The sequence below is a fragment of the Carassius carassius genome, chromosome 18, assembly GCF_963082965.1.
Source record: "Carassius carassius chromosome 18, fCarCar2.1, whole genome shotgun sequence".
Lineage (NCBI taxonomy): Eukaryota > Metazoa > Chordata > Actinopteri > Cypriniformes > Cyprinidae > Carassius > Carassius carassius.
In genome coordinates, this window is record NC_081772.1 from 1557501 (window position 1) to 1577204 (window position 19704).

At 34.5% G+C, this 19704-nt stretch overlaps 1 protein-coding gene across 1 annotated transcript in view; it reads right to left on the reverse strand.

Moving 5' to 3' along the window:
- LOC132092070 (rho GTPase-activating protein 39-like) overlaps positions 1 to 19704 on the reverse strand; it is a 45485-nt gene that overhangs the window by 1088 nt on the left and 24693 nt on the right. Inside the window, exons 3-9 of the mRNA XM_059498139.1 lie at positions 17192 to 18347; positions 13605 to 13769; positions 10442 to 10841; positions 8261 to 8334; positions 7185 to 7384; positions 6125 to 6216; positions 1721 to 1890 (exon numbers count right to left, since the gene is read on the reverse strand). Coding sequence (XP_059354122.1) covers positions 1721 to 1890; positions 6125 to 6216; positions 7185 to 7384; positions 8261 to 8334; positions 10442 to 10841; positions 13605 to 13769; positions 17192 to 18347 — 2257 coding nt within the window. The remainder of the gene's footprint in view (positions 1 to 1720; positions 1891 to 6124; positions 6217 to 7184; positions 7385 to 8260; positions 8335 to 10441; positions 10842 to 13604; positions 13770 to 17191; positions 18348 to 19704) is intronic.

A 19704-nucleotide genomic window follows, 5' to 3' on the forward strand; every position in this document is an offset into this window, starting at 1 on the left:
GCTGTCAGATAATTAATTTGCATATATTAAAGTAATGTTAACACCGGTAAGCTAGAAAAAGCTGTATCTCTGCTGTTCCATAAGCGCCACCTGCTGTCAGAGAATGAATCTGCATATATTAAAGTAATGTTTACAGCGGTAAGCAAGAAAAAGCTGTATCTCTGCTGTTCCATAAGCGCCACCTGCTGTCAGAGAATTAATTTGCATATATTAATGTTTACAGCGGTAAGCAAGAAAATGCTGTATCTCTGCTGTTCCATAAGCGCCACCTGCTGTCAGATAATTAATTTGCATATATTAAAGTAATGTTAACACCGGTAAGCAAGAAAAAGCTGTATCTCTGCTGTTCCATAAGCGCCACCTGCTGTTAGAGAATGAATCTGCATATATTAATGTTTACAGCGGTAAGCAAGAAAAAGCTGTATCTCTGCTGTTCCATAAGCGCTACCTGCTGTCAGAGAATTAATTTGCATATATTAAATTAATGTTAACACCGGTAAGCAAGAAAAAGCTGTATCTCTGCTGTTCCATAAGCGCCACCTGCTGTCAGAGAATTAATTTGCATATATTAATGTTTACAGCGGTAAGCAAGAAAAAGCTGTATCTCTGCTGTTCCATAAGCGCCACCTGCTGTTAGAGAATGAATCTGCATATATTAATGTTTACAGCGGTAAGCAAGAAAAAGCTGTATCTCTGCTGTTCCATAAGCGCTACCTGCTGTCAGAGAATTAATTTGCATATATTAAATTAATGTTAACACCGGTAAGCAAGAAAAAGCTGTATCTCTGCTGTTCCATAAGCGCCACCTGCTGTCAGAGAATTAATTTGCATATATTAATGTTTACAGCGGTAAGCAAGAAAAAGCTGTATCTCTGCTGTTCCATAAGCGCCACCTGCTGTTAGAGAATGAATCTGCATATATTAATGTTTACAGCGGTAAGCAAGAAAAAGCTGTATCTCTGCTGTTCCATAAGCGCCACCTGCTGTCAGATAATTAATTTGCATATATTAAAGTAATGTTTACAGCGGTAAGCAAGAAAAAGCTGTATCTCTGCTGTTCCATAAGCGCCACCTGCTGTTAGAGAATTAATCTGCATATATTAATGTTTACAGCGGTAAGCAAGAAAAAGCTGTATCTCTGCTGTTCCAAAAGCGCCACCTGCTGTCAGAGAATTAATTTGCATATATTAATGTTTACAGCGGTAAGCAAGAAAATGCTGTATCTCTGCTGTTCCATAAGCGCCACCTGCTGTCAGAGAATGAATCTGCATATGTTAATGTTTACAGCGGTAAGCAAGAAAATGCTGTATCTCTGCTGTTCCATAAGCGCCACCTGCTGTCAGAGAATGAATCTGCATTTTCATTTAGTCCATCTTATGTTTTTGTTTTGACCAGTTGTCTCATGTAGAGTAGATTCACAAATCTAAATTCAGACCATTCTGTTTTAGCAAAAACAACTGCTCATGCTACATGTATGTGTAGCACTACTGTAACGTCAAAATAAATGAAAAAAATTAATTTCCTGTTGTGCCGAACTCATATCGAATCATGACTCCAAAACTGTGTTACGTACCAAACCGTGACTTCTGTGTAGCGTTACACCCCTAATAAATAGATAAGATAGATGGATAGATAGATAGATAGATAGATAGATAGATAGATAGATAGATAGATAGATAGATAGATAGATAGATAGATAGATAGATAGACAGAGTCAGACCTGTAGGAAGCGGATGAGGTAGCAGAGCACCAGTTTGTTGATGTGAGGGAGGTTGAGAACGACGTTGACAGCAGCCGCAGGATTGTCATAGTTCATGATACACTGCTCATAAAACTCATGAGGAATCACCGGCTCCTCCAGCTCTCTGTACCAGAGCTTCAGCAGCGACGCTAGACAGACACACAGAGAGAGAAACAGAGACGGCTGAGGTCAGAGGTCACAAGGGCACATCCCTATGTCATGTCATTACCAATAACCAGAGCCTAATAAACTGTCCCTGGCAATAATTTCGAACAAACAATCAAACAATTAAATATAAGTGCATGTGAGCACTTTTGTTGTAATTTTGGCAGCATCATAAAATACATTTGTATAAATTACATTTTACAATATATTCAAATAGAAAGCAGTTATTTTAAATAGTAAAAATATTTAACAGTATTACTGCTTTAGCTGTATTTTAGATCAAATAAATGAAGGCTTGGTGAGCAGAAGAGACTTCTTTAAAAATCATTAAAAATATTATTGTTCAAAAACTTTTGTCTGGTAGTGTTTAGTAAACTGTAATTTATTTCTGTGATGCACCGCTGTACTTTCTGCATAATTCATCCTTTTTTCAGTGTCACATCATCTTTATTACACAGTAATGAGAATTGTGGGATTGAATTTGCTTTTTTGGTCCTAGAATAGGTTTGCTGTTGTTAAATCATATTTCAGATCTACATGCCCACAAATGTGTAATGAAACCAAAGTCTAGTTTGGTTTATCAGATGGTCAGATCTTAGCCAGAATAAACTGCAACTTAATTTTCATAGTCTGCTGATTATAATGATTTTGTGACCTTGCATTGCTGTAGTTCAGTCAAATCCTGGTCTTCTTAAACCAGTGTCAGAAGTGTGTCAGTGGCTAATGGCTTCATTATTTCTCCTGCTACGAGATTGCGAGTAACGAGTACGAGAGGAGACACTTTATGAATATGGATCAATGAATAAAAGCAGTTTCTGGGAACTGCAACAAAATCACAAATCTAACGAGGATCGGCCGGAGACTCAGATGAGTACGAACGTATGAGACACCAGAGAACATGCAACTTCATTTATTTGTTACATATACAAACAATGCAGATCTGAATGATTTCTTATTCAGCGGAGATCTAAGAGAGCCTGCTGTACTGCTGTAGAAGAAAGCATGGAAAGAGAGATTTCCATTGAGGAAAAGGCTCGTAAGAGTTGCTGATCTTCTCACTGGGTGTGGGAAGTTTGAGCTATTTATATTCAGAGAGAAATGGAGCATTGCAGAAGGCCTGAGGCTACAGGTGTGTGTGTGTGTGAGTGTGTGAGAGAGGGAAGTTTGAGCTATTTATATTCAGAGAGAAATGGAGCATTGCAGAAGGCCTGAGGCTACAGGTGTGTGTGTGTGTGAGTGTGTGAGAGAGAGAGAGTGTGTGTGTGTGTGTGTGTGTGTCAGTGTGTGAGAGTGTGTGAATCAGAGCATATGAGCGGAGTGGATCGGTGAGAATCTCCGCTCATCGCTCACGGAACTGTTCACCCCTCCGCTCCCCCGCTCAAAGTTACATCAGGCCGCTCCGCTCATTATCGCTCAGCGTTCAACGCAGTTTGCTTCGCGCTCCACTCAAATCGCCCCCCGCTCGCTCCAAAAAAGGAAAAAAATCTACATGTAGGCTATATCACTTTAAGCTTAGACCACAGCCTTACCTCCTAAAGAACTAATGAGCAACAACAACATTTTTCAAATAGAAATGTTTTATTTCAAATTACAAATTAGGCTAGTCACAAAAAGTCCTGTAAAATTAAACGAATAAATCGGCCTAATAATATAAATAAAAATGATATAAACAAAAATATACAAAGTTTTAAAAGTAAATTAACTATTAGGCCAGAATTTTAAATACTGAACTTCTGCGCAACGCGCACGATTACAATTTAAATGGGCTTATAGGCCTATCCATTCATTGTACACAAACTTCTGTAAAATTAAAATAATAAATGGGCCTAATAATATAAATAAAATGTAGGCTATATAAACAAAAATATACAAAATCCACAAACGTTTTAAAAGTAAATTAGGCTCACTATTAGGCCAACATTCTCGTAGCTGATTTTTTGCGCAGCGCGCAGGATTAATTTAAATTTAAATTGGAATGTCAATTGTAAAAAAATAAAATGCTGTAAAATTAAACGAATTAATGGGTCTAATTATATAAATAAAAATATACAGGCTATAGCCCTACATCAAATTTTTTTAAATTAACTATTAGGCCAAAATCTTTACTGAACTTTTGCGCAGAGTGCAAAAAAAAAAAAAAAAAAAATTAATTGCTACAGTTCTTTTGAGTTCACCTTCAAGAACACAAGTTTTGGACAATGTCTGAGGCTTCAGACTCATGCGGTGGTTTCTTGAGAGCAGGCCAGCAGCGGAGAAAACCCTCTCTGCGCTCGCCGACCCGCTTGGGATGCTGAACACAATGCGAGCCACTTTAGCCAGGCGGGGAAAAGACGTTGAGCTTTCTTTCCAAAATCGAATGACATCTGCGTCCGGGTTCTGTCTCGGGGATGAGAGGTAATTTTCAACTTCACCTTTGGCGTCTCCGGTAATGCGTTGCTTCTCGCTGAAGTATGACCCGAACAGGCGAGCTCTTTTTGGTTCAGGCTCGGGATTCAGGTCAGCGGCGGGTGGTGTGTCGGTCTCGGATGTCCCGGGACCGTTAATTTCCTCCGCTTCTTTTATGAGGAGGTCACGGATCTCCCCGAGTTTGTTGCATACAGACTCATCTCGGATTATCCATTCTGTCTTGAAACGGGGATCTAACACTGATGCTAAAATGAGATGTTTATCAGTATAGTATATTCCATAGCGAGTTGACACGTTGTTTGCCAGTGTTTCTGCAAAAGCAGCGATGCCCATTGGAAGTGCAGCGTGAGTGTCATCGGTGAGCACGGATTTGATTTCTGTGACAGCAGGGAGGATCATCCCCAGGTTCCCCAGCTCCTTCTGCATTTTTTCTGTGAGGTCTGCCAGAGGTGTCAGCACACTGACAAGGTGCGTCAGCTGGCGTACTTGATTCAGGGTGATGTTAGCAACATTAGACTTGAGTTTGTTTTGCCACAACGGGTCTTTTTGGAACAACCGGATGACCGACTGAATCATCCGAAGCTGGCTGCTCCATCGAGTGGCGCAGGCATTTGTGGGGCGGACCCCTAATTGGTCTGTTTCCTCTGTGTTCAGGGTGCTCTTGCGTACACTTTTCACAAGGTTGCCGACTTTCACTAACAGCCTATTAATGTTGTCGTGCTCGTTAACGGCATCTTTGATCGCTAGCTGAAGCATGTGAATGGGGCATCTCAGATGTAAATTTGACACAATAAAGTACTGATTTATCATAGTTTCTACATTGGTTGTTATCACTTCCACACTGACTTGCAAGGGCGGCGGTGGTTCCTCATCCTCCTCTTCATGTTCAGCGCTGCTGCTGGCATCCGCGGTCACTTCACCCTCCGCCTCCTCTTCAGTGCCAGGGAGGAGGTTAAACGCCTTAATCATGTTGCTGGCACTGTCAGTGACGACACGAATCACACGTCGTTGCACGTTACAATATTTCAGTACACTTTCATACTTTTGGTAAATGCGATCTGCGGTGTGGTGCCCTTGTATGTGCTCGCAGCTCAACAAAACCGTGTGCCCCCGGAACGTCCCATCAATGAAACTGGCCATTGAATATTACACTATATTTAATTTACACTTTGTTACAAGTTCAATTGGCTAACCTTTTGCTTTCTTCCCTGCGTGTTCACGTAGCACACTTTCATGCTTTCGGGAGATGTGCCTTTTCAGATTCCAAAAGGAATCTTTACTTACTGAAACGATGTCTCCACATTCGTTTTCTTGTACCCCATTATCACTGTTAGTTAGTTTTTTAATAGTACACCTGTATGATTTCTCATTTTCTTTCTTGAAGTACTTTTTGAACTCCATCATGAGCAGTAATGTGAGCCGAGGTTTGAATGAAAATAGTCTGTTGATGACAGTGAAAGACAGATGGATTCTGGGTCAGGCTTGACTGAGCATGCTTCAGACTCGTGGTGTGAGCCGAGCGAAATTGGAGCGGGAAACCAGCGCTCCATCCTTTTAAAAATGCCGCTCTGCGCTCTGTGCAAGACTCGCCCGCTCACGCTCCCCGCTCGCTCGCGCTCCACTCCGCTCACATGCTCTGGTGTGAATAGATTTAGTGCATCATAAATTAATGCATTATTTGTATGTAACTGCATGCATGTATACTATACTATACTGGTATAGTATTTCTAATGTGTTTTTGGATCCGTGTAACCATGTTAACTATTTGGGCACATGCTTAACAATACATCAGCCTAAAGGATTGTGGGATACCTGGAATATGTGGGTCCTCCAGGCCGGTTGGCACCTTCCAGTTGTCCACATGTAGTTTCAGAGCATTTACTTCATCAATGTCTCCAGGAACCCTGAGACACACAAACACAAGATCCACTTCAGGATACGACACTGAACACTGAATCAACACACACACAGTCACCTGTTGTTAAGATATCATTTGATCGTTTCTTCTGCTCATCAAGGTTGCATTTATATGTTTAAAAATACAGGAAAAACTGTAATATTGTGAAATATTATTATGATGTAAAATAACATTTTTCTATTTCAGAATACATTAAAGTGTAATTTATTCCTGTGATGCTCCGCTGTATTTTCAGCATCATTCCTCCAGTCTTCAGAATCACATGATCTTCAGAAATCATGAAAATATGATTTGTTATTAGAGTTATTAATGTTGTGTAGCCAAATATTGTTTTTGGAACCTTTAATACATTTTTTTCAGGATTCTTTGATGAATAAAAAGTTAAAAAGAACAGCATTTATTTAAAATATTTATATTTTTTAACAATATACACTACAGATCAAATGTTTAGGGGTTAGAAAAATTGTATTCTTTCTTTTTTTTTTTTTTTTGAAATAAATTAAAACGATTGCTAAGAAATTAGAAAAATATTTATATGTTGAATAAATGCTGTTCTTTTTAACTTTTTATTAATCAAAGAATCCTGAAAAAAGTCAGTTTGCAAATATATATATATTGTGCAAGCGCAACATTGATAATTTTAATATTAAATCAGCATACTAGAATGATTTCTGAAGAATCATGTGCCTCTTGGAGTAATGATGATGGAAATCACAGAAATTTCTGTTTATTTTTCAGTATTTCTGAGCCTTGATGACCATAAGAGACTTCTTTAAAAAATATTTTCCCAGAGTGTTAGTGTATATGTTTCAAGTGTTTTTAAGGCTATAACAGTTACATATTTAGAGTAATTTTATTTAATAAAATACGTAGAGGATGCAGTGCATCGTGATATGGACCTGAATCGAATCATGATAATTGAAAACGATGGTGAAAGCAGTGAAAGTGTCTGACCTGAAGATGCCCTCGGTCTGGTCTCCGTTCAGACTCAGCACTTCCTCGGACAGACGCGTCTGGACCCAGGGCAGCTGCTGGTCAGGATAACGCTCTTTCTGCAACGATATCACTTCCTCCAGAGACGAGCCGAACATGGAGGGCCGGAAGATGGCGTTACGAGCGTGAGCGATCTCCTCCATCGAGGGCTTGTTCAAACCCTGCACACAGACGGCAGAAAACAACTCAGAATAGAAGAAGTGTGGCTCTGTGCTGAAATCATCACGGTGCATGCTGGGATTGCGGAGTCCATGTATCTGAAAAACGGTTTTAGAATCCAACTGTTACAAATATGTTACATTCTGAAAATGTATCTTATCATGCAATGAATACATTAACAATATACTAATACATTAATTGATAATAAAAGTGCATGCACCTATTGCATACATTAAAAAAATAATCAAATAATACTCATTGCATTACTATCACATAATCGCATACATTTTAAGATTTGAAATAATACTGTATTTGTAAAATAAAACTGATTACATACGTTTCAAATGTTTTAAATTCATATTATAAGTTTTAAAGTAAAATCGTCAACATCATAAAATGATACTGATTACATTCATGTTTTCAATGACACTGCATATATTTTAAATTCATATCAAAACTTTTCAAACAATAAATGTCACTGATTGCATTTATTAAGAATATATTTCTTTACAATTCATATTTTTCATGTACAATTAAAATTATAATATTTGAAGTTTTAAAATAATATTTTCCAAATAATAATACAGATTATATTCACATTTTCACTGACTACATACATTTTAAGTATTTAAATTTAATTTTATAAATCAAAATATGATATAATATTTAAAAAAAAAAAATATATATATATATATTACATTTTTTATTTTGTACATATTTTAAATTCATGTTATAAGTCTTAAAATAATATTGTCAAATTTTCATGTTTAACTGATTGTTACTCGCAGTTTCTGAAATCCGTGAAAGTGAAAACAGTTTCTAAAGTAGTTCCTGCATCATGTTGTTTGAGAGGATGCTCTGATAGTAAAGTCACACACCTTCTTGGCTCCAGTGAGCGCAGCTTTCTGTAGTTTTCGGTAACAGTATTTAGCATAGCTGCTTATCGCTACTCCTGCAACAGAAACAAGCAGACGTCAATTATATAAAACACAATACTCAGATATTCAGGATCTTAAAAGAGCTTAATATAACCGTTGGGTCAGTCTGTACTTTTAGAGTAAATGTATCTAAAATGAAAATTAAAACAGGGAATATAAAAATGAAATCAAATTCAATATATTAAGTTTACTCGATTTATTAATATTAAATTATAATAATATGTCAGTGATGCTAAAATTTGATAAATTGTATGATCAATTATTGTATATTATAAATTAAAATATATAAAAAAAAAAAATTTCATATTATAAATAAAAAATTATTTTTAATTCATATTATAATTACAAATATACAAAATATGAGTCTTTTTTCAAAGTAGTCTAAAAATGTGACAATTTATTCATTTTGCTATTTTAAATACTTTAAAATCATAACATATTATAAATAAAATATTAATAAACTAACTAAACCCCCAAAAAAATTATTAAACTAAAAATATTTAAAAGATTATTTAATATAATTTATATGATATAATTTGTGAGATTATTATATCTCACATATTTAACATTTAATATAACACAAGCCTATTTAAAAATGATAAATAAATAAAATGACAACAAAAACACAACAAAGTGACTAAAGCTTTAATTACAATGAAATATGGGCAAAAATCAGTCAGTGATACTAAAATATTATTTGTATTACTCTTCCTGCACAACCATAAAGTAAATACTTTAAAATAATATTATAGAATATTATAAATAAGATATTACTAAACTAACTTACTTAATATGACTAATTAAATCCTTGAACTAAATAAATTAAAATTGAAAACTTTAAAAACTTAAACTTTTAATTTAAATTTAATAGAATTTAATATATCTAATGTGTTTTACAGTATATTATGTAATTTATTATTATAATATCTCAAATATTTAACATGTATATAATATTTCATATATATATAATTTTGTATAATACACAGAAATCTAAAAAATAAAAATGACAACAAATTTACTACAACTTTACCATTAAAATAAAATTTGACCAAAAATCAGTCAGTGGTACTAGAATAACATTCCTATGTTTACTTTTAAAATAATAAAAATATTTGTCGTTATTTGTGAAATTTAAGAGCAAATTCTGAGTGAAAGCTGTTTCATCTAAATTAAACTAAAACTAAATAAATTAAAACTAAAAACAAGTTAATACATAGAAACAAAAAACAAAGAAAGATATATATATATATATATATATAAAATAATAAAAACGACAAAAACACAACAAAACTTTAATAAAAATAAAAATGAAAACACAAAATAATAAAAATATAAAATTTTAAAACATTCAAAAAATTATAATAGTATATCAGTGATAATGAAATAATCTTCCTTCACAGTGAAGTGAACAAAATGTCAAAAAATTCATATTATATATCAACATATATAAAATATTTTAAAATCATATTTTAAACAAAAATATATAAAATATTTTAAATTGATATTATACATAAAAAATATTAAATATTTTAAATTGATATTATAAAAATATATATTTTAAATTCATATTATACATAACAAAATATTTTAAATTCATATGATAAATAAAAAAATATAAAATATTTTAAATTCATATGATAAAAAAACAAAATAATTTAAATCCATATTAAACATAAAATCTATAAAATATTTTAAAAATCATATTATGAATAAAAATTTCTAAAATATTTTACATTTCTATGATAAATAAAAATATATAAATATTTTACATTGATATTATAAAAAATAAATAAAATATTTTACATTTATATTATTAATAAAAACATATAAAATATTTTAAATTCATATTATAAATAAAAACATATAAAATATTTTAAATTCATATTATAAATAAAAACATAAAATATTTTAAATTCATATGAAAAATTTAAATTTTAAAAGGCTTGAAATAATGTCAAAACTTCACGTTTAATGCAATGTGTTGCTTGTTGTTTCTTTGTCCTGTCTGTGAAAGTGAAAGTAAATCCTGCACCAATTTTGTTTGAGTTTGGCAGGATCCCAGATCAACGGGAAATGCACGGCTGGTTTGACAGTGTTTATGGTGTGTGGGGTGTCTCGTACCCTTGGTGTCGTTGAGAGGGTCCATGTGTCTGCAGATGTAGCCCTCCAGATAGTTGTGGAAGCGAGGCGTCGGGGGGAAGAAGGCCAGACAGATGGCCATGAGCTCCCATCCTCTCTGGAGACTGTCGTAGCGGAAGTTCTCTGTGGTCTGTCTGCAGAGCTGGATGTAGAGCTCGTCTCTCAGACCCTGACAGCTCCAGCCCCTCACTGCCACCTCCAGAGCCACGGACAGAGGCTCGCCTTTGCCCCGACGGTCGCCCATGTAGGTCTGGACGAGTTTGAAGAGCTCCACGGCCTCGCGCTTCACCGTCCGGTCTGTGGTCATGATCATGGGCTTCTTGATGGGCTCGCTGCTCCACGCTAGCATGTTAGCGATGGACACTTTCCTCCTGAACAGACCCTGGATCACAGAGGATTTTATATTTTTACACTTTAATCTTCGTTTTAGTAGTTCTGTGGTATTTTTTTGTAATTTATATTATATAGTATATTATTTAAATTTAGTAATTGTATTGCATATTTTTGTAGTTTTGATTAGCTTTTATTAATATTTTGAATTCGTTTATTTAGATATTTTCCATTACATTTTAGTTTGAGTAATTTTGCTGTGTATTTTTGTTCGTTTTTATTAATATTTTGAATTCATTTTTAGTCATATTGTTTTGTGGTTTTGTCATTTTTATCACCTGCTTCAAAAAAAAAATCTTAAAAATTTTTGTTTGAGTAATTCTAATTAGTTGTTATTAATATTTTGAATCCGTTTTTTATATATTTCCATTGTAATTTTAGTTTTAGTAATTTTGCTGTATATTTTTGTAATTTTTATTAGTTCTTAATACTTTTTTTTATTTTATATCTTAATATTAGTTTTAGTAATTTTGTTTTCTGTTTTTGTAAATTTATAACTTGCTTCTAATATTTTGAAACATTTTTTGTTTTAATTTCAATTTCAGTTTTAATAATTTTTTTATGTTTTTGTATTTTTGATTAACTTTTATTAATATTTTGAATTATTTTCTTTATATATTTTCCATTAAATTTTAGTTTGAGTAATTTAGCTGTGTATTTTTGTTAGTTTTTAATAATATTTTGAAATCATTTTTATTTTGATATTTTACATTTTAATATTAGTTTTAGTCGTATTGTTTTATTTTTGTCATTTTTATTACCTGCTTCTAATATTTTGAGGAAAAACAATTCATTTTAATTTTTGATTTAGTAATTTTTATTAGTTTTTATTAATATTTTGAATCAGTTTTTATTTTATATTTTCCCTTGTAATTTTAGTTTTAGTAATTTTGCTGTATATTTTTTATTTTTATTAGTTCTTAATATTTTGAATTAAATTTTATTTTGATATTTTACATCCTAATATTAGTTTTAGTCATTTTGTTTTGTGTTTTTGTAATTTTTATAACTTGCTTCTAATAATCTTTTGTTTTCATTTTAATTTTTGTATTTTTGATTAGCTTTTATTAATATTTTGAATTTGTTTATTTATATATTTTCCATTTAATTTTAGTTTTAGTACTTAACATGAATTTTTGTCATTTTTACTACCTTTTTCTAATATTTTGCGGGGAAAAATCATTTTAATTTTTGTTTTAGTCATTTTTATTCATTTTTATTTTATATTTTCCATTGTAATTTTTGTTTTAGTAATTTTGCTGTATATTTTTGTAATTTCTATTAGTTCTTAATATTTTTAATTAGTTTTTATTTTGAAATTTTACATCTTAATATTAGTTTTAGTAATTTTGTTTTGTGTTTTTGTAATTTTTATAACTTGCTTCTAATATTTTGAATTTTTTTAATTTTAATTTTAGCTTTAGTAATTTTATGTTTTTGTATTTTTGATTAGCTTTTATTAATATTTTGAATTCATTTTTATTTTGATATTTAATATTTTAATATTAGTTTTAGTCATATTGTTTTGTTTTTTTGTCATTTTTATTACCTTCTTCTAATATTTTGATATATATTTTCCATTGTAATTTTAGTTTTAGTCATTTTGCTGTATATTTTTGTAATATTTATTATTTATATTTATATTTTACATCTTAATATTAATTTTCGTCATTTCGTTTTGTGTTTTTTTTATTTTTATAACTTTCTTCTAATATTTTGAAAAAAAAAATTGTTTTCATTAGTAATTATTATTAGTAATTTTGTTATGTTTTGTCATTTTTATTAGATTTTTACTAATATTTTGAATTAGTTTATTTATATATTTTCCATTTGATTTTAGTGTTAGTAATTTTGCTGTCTATTTTTGTAATTTGTATTAGTTTTTAATAATATTTTGAATCAGTTTGTATTGTATATTTTAATTTTAGTAATTTTGATGTCTATTTTTGTAATTTTTAATAGTTTTTTTCAATCACTTGTTGAATCAGCTTTTTTATTTCACATTTTAATTTTCATAATTTTGTTGCATGTTTTTGTCATTTGAATTAGTTTTTATTAATATTCTGAATTGATTAAAAATTTGTATGTTTTGTATGTTTGTCTGTTGTGTTTTTGTTGTCCTTTTTATTAATACTCTCTATTTGTTGTTATTTTACTGTAATTATCCATTTTAATTTGAGTAATTTTGTTGTGCATTTTTTTGTCATTGTAGTTTTTATGAATATTTTGTTACATTTTCCATTTTTAAACATTTTTATGTTATATTTAAACCCTGTAAAGCCTGACATATGAAATAATAGTCAGAAAAATCGATTTTTTTTTTTTTAAATGAACAAAATAATTGTAAAAATGTGTTTTAAGTTTTGTATCAAATATAATACTTTTAAGACTCATTTGAGAGTATAGAGGAAAAATAGCTACATTTCATTCAGAGACTGATATTTATACATTGAAATTCGGATGCTCTTAATGTAAATCAATGAGATCAGTACAACAGATACTTAAATAAATTATATAAATATCAGTCGTTAATATGTCTTAAGATGATATTTAAATGTTCGAAACATATAATGCAGTGTAATATAATGATGATTGAGAGATGAACTAATAAACATTCCTCAAATGTCTGATGATCATATTAGTGGACTAAAAAGTAAAGCAAAATTTTGATCACGCTGATCATTTACAGGCCAGACATTCACATATCATATATGATACAGTAGGATTGTAGGGTTTAATGAGTGTTTTGGTGTACCTGTGTGTGCTTGTTGAAGTGTTTGGACGCCCAGTTCTCGATGTCCGTCTCGGAGGACGGTTTGCGGAGCATGAACTCTGGGAAAACGCCGCAGCTCGCGCTGGGCATCATGTTACGAGCGTTACGACTGGCCTCGAACTGAGAACACGCTCCGAGATCCTCCGACTGAAAGAAAGAAAACATTGTGTGCTGATGCTGAAGAGCACCATTGACAGCAGAGGAAGCACAGATAATAAACCGGTCTCAGTCACAGGAGCGGGTCAAGAGGAGGCCGAGAGGAAATGAGTCAAGCCCCAAAATAATGAGGACTGCAGAAATACCTCCTTCTGGCAATTATACAATTATACAGTTTCAAAAGATTCGGGCGCTTTCCACCTGTGGCCTCAGAAACATCAGCGTTTATGAAACCCATCATGCAAAGTTAAACGCACAGGTACATGAAACAAAACAACACAAAAAACCCAAATTATTAATAACATTGACCTGAGGACTCTAAGAATGTACCCAGAACACCCTAGCAACTGCATAGCAACACTAAGAACGTACCCAGAACACCCTAGCAACTGCATAGCAACACTAAGAACTTACCCAATTCACCCTAGCAACTGCATAGCAACACTCTAAGAACATACCCAGGACACCCTAGCAACTGCATAGAAACACTCTAAGAACATACCCAGGACACCCTAGCAACTGCATAGCAACACTCTAAGAACTTACACAGAACACCCTAGCAACTGCATAGCAACACTTCTAAGAACATAGCCATAACACCTTAGCAACTGCATAGTAACACTCTTAAGAACTTACCCAGAACACCCTAGCAACTGCATAGCAACATTCTAAGAACTTACCCAGAACACCCTAGCAACTGCATAGCAACACTCTAAGAGAACTTACCCAGATCACCCTAGCAACTGCATAGCAACATTCTAAGAACGTACCCAGAACACCCTAGCAACTGCATAGCAACACTCTAAGAACTTACCCAGTTCACCCTAGCAACTGCATAGCAACACTCTAAATACTTACCCAGAACACCCTAGCAACTGCATAGCAACATTCTAAGAACTTACCCAGAACACCCTAGCAACTGCATAGCAACACTCTAAGAACTTACCCAGATCACCCTAGCAACTGCATAGCAACACTCTAACTCAAATAAATGTTGCAAACATTAACAAACATTTTAAACAGTTTTATTTTCTTGTTTTAAGCATAGATATAAAACATTATAACAATAAATATATGTATATTTTTTCAATGATTTAGAAAATAGTAATTTTGCTTAAAATGAAAAAATAAAAATACTAATTGCTGTTAGGGTAAGAAAAATAAACTCAAACAAGCTTTTAAAAAATTAATATAGAAATTATATATTAATATTACTTAATATTATATTCATTTTGATATTAAACATATAATAATTAGCTTCTTGAGTAAATAAAAAAGTAAATAAAAATCTAGTTTGAAAGCTTTTTTGTAATAATTTATTATTTTAAAATACGATTTTTTAGGGAAAATGTGTTTGAAAGTGAGCAATAAATCCTATAACAGTCCTAAAACAGGTTTCAATTTCTTTAAGCACAATATGATTTCTGACTCTTATCTTTGGATTTTAGGTGTGGAGAGTGTGATGCCTTACATAAGCATGACGACCACTCTTCAAACTGCACATGCTGAAATATTGATGTGGATCGGCAGGGCGTGTGTGTGAGTGTGTGTGTGTGTGTGTGTGATCTGCTGGACAAACACACTGAAACAGCCTAAAACCTCTCAGAAAACACTGCAAATCCAGAGCACAGAGACAAAAACCACCCTGAAGAGTCCGCACCTGCAGTTGCTAGGCTAGGGCATTCTGGACGTTTTAAAGAGTGTTGCTATGCAGTTGCTAGACTGTTCTGGACGGTTTCTTGATTGTTGCTATGAAGTTGCTAGGGTGTACTGTCCAGTTTTTAAAAGAGCGTTGCTACACAGTTGCTAGGCTGTTTTTTAGACTGTTGCAAGGGTGTTTGTAGGAGTGTTGCTATGCAGTTGCTAGGGTGTACTGGCCGATTTTTAAGAGTGGTGCTATGCAGTTGCTAGGCTGTCTTGGCTGGTTTTTAAGAGCATTGCTATGTAGTGGCTAGGCTGTTTTTGAGAATGTTGCTATGCAGTTGCTAGGGTGTACGGGGAGGTTTTTAAAAGCATTGCTATGCAGTTGCTAGGGTGTACTGGCCGATTTTTAAGAGTGTTGCTATGCAGTTGCTAGGACGTACTGTCCAGTTTTTAAGAGCATTTCCACATAGTTGCTAGGCTGTTTTTTAGATTATTGCTATGCAGTTGCTAGGGTGTTCATGTGGGTTTTTAGGACTGTTGTTATGCAGTTGCTAGGCTGCTCTGACTCATTTTAAGACTGTTGTTATGTAGATGCTAGGCTGCTCCGATTCATTTTTAGACTGTTGTTATACAGTTGCTAGGCTGCTCTGACTCATTTTAAGACTGTTGTTATGTAGATGCTAGGCTGCTCTGACTCATTTTTAGACTGTTGTTATGTAGTTGCTAGGGTGCTCTGGGAGGTTTTGAGATTATTGTCTGAGCTGCATGTATATATTTGGGAATCATCATTAATTTCGAAGGTGACTGTTTGTCTTACAGCGTTTCCTGTCTGTCTCCATTATTATTCGCAAATAGAGCAGAACCTAAGAATCCCTCGAAGGAACACTCACAGCATTTAGCCTGCGAGATCAGCTCAGCCCGATATCTCCAGAACAAAGAAATGACTGGTTGGGTAACAAGTGTCTGATGGTCAGCCGTCCCAATTAACCTCAATGGCAGCATTTAAGCAGCGGTTCAGGCCTGATTCTGGACTCATTATATTGGGCTGAAAGAGCTCAGAGTTCAGCTCTTCAGAGGATCAGCTCATTCACCTCAGTGCCAATATGTCCAACAAACTTTCTATTACGCAACTGAAAACTGCAAAAACAGAGCACTGACATCATAATACATAACCAGAAAACATGATTTGAGTTCATTGCTGTTAATTAAACAGTGAAGTGCGTATAATGTATAATAAAGCCACAGTTACTGGGGTCTTTGCTTTCCCTCAAGGCTCAGAGAAAAATTTGCATAAGTGAGGAAAACAACCCAAACCTGAGCTCCTGTAGTGCATCCTCTGTATCTCACATTCAGATTATTCTATTCCACCCAAATCACCATTTTATCAAAACAGCGATTCTTAACGGTTTTTCAGTGGAATCCCTTTGAGCTAAAACTTTTAAAGTTCATATTTCATTAACACATTCACATGTTCACAGTTCTCATGTCAATGCATGTCTGGTGGGATCTTGCATTTGTTTTATGGTCCAGAAAGTAAAAATGGTGCATTTGATCACTTACTGGAGTAACAATACAGCTATCTGGAGCACTAATGCTACAGGACGACACATGCAAAAGTCTAATACCAGAGGTTAGAAAGCCAGAGGATTAAGCCAAAGTATAACTAATTGTGAAGGTGATGCTTGACGTGCTTGCTGCAGTATCATAAATTTGGAAATCTAGGCAATGTTTTGAGTTTTTGATGCATTGTGCTTGTTCCTGTGCATTACCTGCGAGGGATGAAGGTAAGGTTCAGGTGATGCCAGGTTGGTTTGCACTGACAAACTCTTTTCTAGCAGCGTCTGAGGAAATGCCAGTCGGTCCAGGGTGGCACGTTTCCAGTGGCTGTCCTGTTGCGCAAGGGCTTCGTCTTCGCTGAACGCTCGCACCACTGGACCAGGCAATGGCAGGGGCATTGCCCCGTCGCTCTCATACCCGTCTTTCGCTCCCTGGTCGGAAGACACGCCCCCTCGCTGATGTAACATCTGCTGAGCCTCCCATGCCAACCGGGCTTGAGTGATCATGGCCCCGAGTCCAGACCCCATGCCATCACCCTCTCCTCCCGGCAAAGACGGCTTCCGGTTCTTACGTTTCCGGTTGCCACCGTTGAGGTCGTTACTGTGTTGTAACGTAAAGGAGCCACCGTAAGAAAATCCGGCTGAAAGGCTATTTGAACTGGTCGTCCCGTAGTTCAGCAGACGCTCTGTCGTCCTAAATCGAGGGGAGGAGCCAGACTGCTCGACATAAACTAGCTGCTTTACATATTCCCGCCCAGCTGCGCTATACTCCCGCCCACTAGAATTGTAATCCCGCCCACTAGAGCTGTAGTCCCTCATTCCCGAGCTATAATCCCGCCCACTGGAGCTGTAGTCCCGCCCACTTGAGCTATAGTCTCGATCGCCCTGATTGGGCATCGTTTCGGGGGTGGAGCTCCGCTGTCTCGTCAACACAAGTTGACCGTAAGGAGATGGGCTTTGCTTGGGGGAGTGGTAAAGACGTGACGGAGACCTGTCAGAGCCAAAAAAGGCCTGGTCGCAGTGCATGTCAGTGGGCGGTTCCTCATAAATAGGCGGGGACTTGTATTCCGAGGGCGGTTCCTCGTACAAAGGAGGCTCGTAAGCGAAGCGGGGGGACGATGGCTGGGAATCGCCCGAACAGTGGCGCTGAGTGCCGCCCAACTCCGCCTTCTTCAGGAACGGAGACTGCGATGCGGGGCGGTCGGGCAGGGAAAGGGGCGTGGCTTCAGGGTTAGGAGGAGCATTGTTGGACGAGCGTCTGGAGCGTGGGGAAGAACTGGAGTATCCGTTTCCCTGTGTCAGAAAACTGGGTTCCCGATCCGAAACCTTGATGAGCATCCTCTCTCTGGTGCCTGTGCCCCATCTGAACCTAAACAAGATAATATAAGACATAACTTTTTTTTTACTAACTACATTGAAAAGTAAAATAAAATAGATTTTTATTTTATCTTTTTTAGTTATTATTTTTCCAATATTATTATTTTATTTTAACTTTATGGTGGGAATTTTTCATTTTCCTTTAATATATGGTTATTTAGAATTATTATTATTATAAAAAGTATATAAATATATTTATTAAAGGGACATCATGAAAAGTAAAATCAGATAAAGAAAATAAAGGTAAATTAAAATACAAACACTTATTAAGGAAAAAAAGCACCTCTTGTTTTGTTTTACAATAAGATATTGCCCATTTATTACACATAAAATAGATAATAAAATTGTATTATTAAATGAGAAAACAAGATTTAATAATCAGATTTTCTTTACTATTTATCAAAAGGGCCACATCAAGTAAAATAAAAAATCTAATCCATTATTTAAAAAAAAAATGTAATTAAATGAAAAAATAAATGAAAATAACACTGTAGACACATCTTAACCTTCAGATCTCCAAACTCATTTTCCAGTGCAAAATGTCAGTTTATTACAACTAAGATGTTAAAATGTCTTGTTCTGAAAGGATCAGAAAAACCACTTTACTTCTTAAATGTGATGAATTTCCAAGTACAGCGATATTCAATGGGGGGAAAAAGGACTAAGTGGGGTTTTATCCATTAGGAATTGACTGCATGATAAAAAGTGTCACTGTGTGACATAAGATGAGTCTTTTTAGGAAAATGTTGGGTTTGTTCAAATCTCTAATAACTATAGCAATAATACTAGTGATGTATGACCACTAAAAAGCCTTCAAGCCTTTCAAGGGCAATTTTTTAAAGATCTAAATCTAAGAGGTCTGTGAGTTTAAAGCAGACAAAAAAGGCCTCCGAGCGATCGAGAAAGAAGTGTGTCAAATCAATTCAGTACTTGGCCACCACGGGCCGACCAGACTGGATTACACAGCCGTGTGTGTGTGTGTGTGTGTGTGTGTGTTCGCTTCTTTAGTAGCTGGATTAAAACTCCAAACACAAGAAACTTATCTTTCACTCCGTCTCTCTCTCGAGCAAGAGACCCACTACAAAGTGAGCAGTGTTTTCCGCTGGATATTAATTATTCATTCATATCCGACCTTCAAATCAATTTACACATTCCCTCCTCCTCTGTCACACGAAATCATTTCACGACCCTTCCTTCATAGTCCCCTGCGTTCCTCATGGGTTAAAACTATTTAAGTGTAACATTGTTGGAATATTAAATCTAAAAAAAAAACAGCTTGAAGCGTTATATGCCTGTGTTCTTCAATCTTATCTTTTCTTCCATTCTTTTTTTAATGCACACGCAAATTT